This window comes from Plectropomus leopardus, chromosome 8, assembly GCF_008729295.1.
Source record: "Plectropomus leopardus isolate mb chromosome 8, YSFRI_Pleo_2.0, whole genome shotgun sequence".
In the NCBI taxonomy this organism is placed as follows: Eukaryota; Metazoa; Chordata; class Actinopteri; order Perciformes; family Serranidae; genus Plectropomus; species Plectropomus leopardus.
Genome location: NC_056470.1, coordinates 23,661,952 through 23,664,965, shown reverse-complemented (window position 1 = coordinate 23,664,965; position 3,014 = coordinate 23,661,952). Strand labels below are relative to the sequence as shown.

General features: G+C 47.1%; 1 protein-coding gene across 1 annotated transcript; it reads left to right on the top strand.

Moving 5' to 3' along the window:
* Positions 1 to 490: 490 nt before the first annotated feature.
* b3galt4 (UDP-Gal:betaGlcNAc beta 1,3-galactosyltransferase, polypeptide 4) lies at positions 491 to 2,610 on the top strand. Its single transcript, XM_042492219.1, has one exon. The coding sequence runs from the start codon at positions 1,058 to 1,060 to the stop codon at positions 2,171 to 2,173; it is 1,116 nt and encodes a 371-aa protein (XP_042348153.1). The 5' UTR covers positions 491 to 1,057; the 3' UTR covers positions 2,174 to 2,610.
* The last annotated feature ends 404 nt before the right edge of the window (positions 2,611 to 3,014 follow it).

Genomic DNA, 3,014 nt, shown 5'->3' with positions numbered 1-3,014 from the left:
AGTGGTGTCGTCTGTAGAGATTATCGTGCAGTCTCTGCAGTAAATATACTGTCACACATTTGTGGTGGGTTATCAGTGATTATTGAGAGGGATAACTTCTATATGAATCTATACATGTTTTTTTTAAAGGAAAATCCTTCAAATTATATCATAAACTCTCATACTAAGCAAGTTTCCATTATAGATTTGTGCAAAACTTAAGCATTTTTTTTCAAAATGACAATAAAATACAATTGTGAGATGACTGCGTTTTCATTGAGTGATGTTACGCAACTTCTGTTGTAATAACATTCCAAGAAGCATGGCAATAGATGTTCAAGACATCAGAATTTTCAAATTCCTGAAACTGAATTAAGGCTTTTGGTTTAGATTTTCAGTGGGCCCCATGTGGCCACCCCCATAAAAAATTTCTGGGGGCGGCACTGCTTTTTTTGCCTCCAGGGCCGAGGCTCTGCTTACCAGCTTCACTTTACCGTTGACAGCAGAACACAGGAAGTGGAACTGCGGTGTTTTTGTACTGACATGCTGAAACCTACCCTGTACATTTTAACCGAAATAGTGGAGCTTTCTTAGTGGATAAACCAGAGACTACATCGCTGCACGCAGCCTGGTAAACAGAAAACGACCGAGCTCATCAAAACCAGATGGCATCTGATCTCACACAAGGATAATTATGATCACTTGGCACGTTTTCTGTGCAGCAATCGACCTCAAAGTAGCTCCACGTTTTGTTAAAGTATCAGGACAGAGATAGCTCCGGGCTGCTGCCGAATCGACCGCCTCATTTGCGCAGCTGCATATCCCACTTTTGTGAAACGGACTGAGCCGCAGCATCAACACAAGAGGACCAGCTCCTTTTACCGCATCCTCACCGACACTCTCCTCTGGCTGCTGCTGCGTGTCTGCACCACGGAGGATAACTGCAACAAGGAAATCACAGAGGAGGAAACGCAATGATAGCAGAGTGATTTTAGTCGTGCAGATAAAGGGGAAAAAAAGGAAAAACGGGCTTCGTGTAGCAGTCTTCAGAGCTGCGCAGTGGTAGCGGAGCTTGGTCATGGTCGGACGGGGACTGTGGATATGTAAACCCCGGTTTGGAAAGCGAGGGAGCCGGCTTGGTTTTTTGCCTTATGTGTGCGTGGCGATAGCGAGCGCAGCCCTGATTGCTGTGCTCTTCATTGACTTCATCGAGTTATGGGTCACCTCCATGGGCATGAACACGGTGGTGGAGCCGCACGCAGGCATCATCCCCCCGCAAAGCGTCCCTCCCACCAGACCCGAGGAGTTCCTGCTCATGCCCAGCCCGCTCGTGTGCCAGCGCGCCAAGCCTTACCTCATCACCATGGTCACCTCAGCTCCTGCCAATCAGAGGGCCCGCCAAGCCATCAGGGACACCTGGGGAGGGGAGGTGGAGGTGAGGGGCCTCCGGGTCATGACCCTGTTCATGGTGGGTGTTGCCTCTGATCCAGGACTGGCCAAGTTGCTCATAGAGGAGGCCAGAGAGCGAGGAGACCTGATCCAGGGACGTTTTCTGGACACCTACTCTAACCTCACCCTGAAAACGCTGTCCATGCTGGGCTGGGCCCGCCGGTTCTGCCCTCAGGCTCACTTCATGGCCAAAGTGGATGATGATGTCCTGTTCAATCCCAGCGCCCTTCTGCATTTCCTGAACAAGAGCCGAAACCCTTACGAACAAGGAGACTTGTACCTTGGCAGGGTGCACCTCCATGTGGCTCCGGACCGTGACCCGGAGAGCAAGCACTACCTCCCTTCAGGGGCCTACCCCCCTTCTGTCTTCCCAGACTATTGCAGTGGTACAGCATATGTTCTGTCTCGTTCTGCACTGCTCAAGATCTCCCTGGCAGCTTCTGCATCACCTTTATCTACACCTCTGCCCCCTGAGGATGTGTTTGTTGGTCTGTGCGCCCGGACAGCTGGAGTGCTGCCCTCGCACTGCCCACTCTTCTCTGGCGGCCCAGGTGTGCCATACGGGCGCTGCTGCTACCAGGCCATGGTTTCCATTCACCACATCCCGCCCAGGGAGATGCTGCATTACTGGGCTGACGTCCATTCATCGCAGCCTTGCTCCTGGCTGAGTCTGCGCGCTTCTCTGGGGCTCTGCAAAGTCAGGGCGATGCTCGGTACAGCTCTGGGGCTGGAGCAAGGGTTGTGAGGGTCGATGAGAGGGGACTCATTGGGGCCGTGCCTCGCTTCAATACTGTGAACAGCACAAGTGCTCTTCAGGCTGTGAAATATCACCTTATTTTTATAGCTTTATTTTTTTAAACACTATGATGTATTTAACCAGCTTCTTTTTGCAGAGAAGAGGATGATCAGCTGGTTGTATGAAGAATTGTCACAGTAGTCTGTAACCCTTTGAAACCTGAGCAAATTGGCTTGATTTCTTAAAAAAAAAAAAAAAAAACCAAAAAAAAAAAAACATGGAAAGAAGGCAATGATCAACCTAACAACAAACCACCCAAAAATTAGCAAGAAATTTGTTAAAAGTTGCAAGTAAATTTCCTGAAATTAGCACCAAATAAAGTAAATGTAGAAAATGAGCTGAAAAAGTGCTAAAATAAAATACTAAATATATACAACAGTAAAACAATATTTTTCTGTGATCTAATTTTAAATATATAATTGCAATTATTACACATATGGTTTTACTATAGTTTCCTGAACTGGTAGGAGGCCCCAGGGCAGACTCAAAACATACTGGAGGTATTAAATATCTCATCTGGCCTGGGAACACTTCAAGGTCCCCCAGGAACATCTGGGAAGTGTTGCTAGGGAGAGGGACATCTGGAGTACTTTGCTCAGTCTGCTTGCCCTGCAACCCGTCCCTGAACCCAGATGAGCAGATTAAAATGGATGGACAGATATAGTTTTCTTGATATTTTTTCCTTGTCATCTGATAATATTCTAATAAAATGCCCTTTTGTATCTTTTTTATCTGAATTTTAGGTCATATTTTTGTCATCTTTTAATAGTTTTTTTCCAATTTGTGGGAC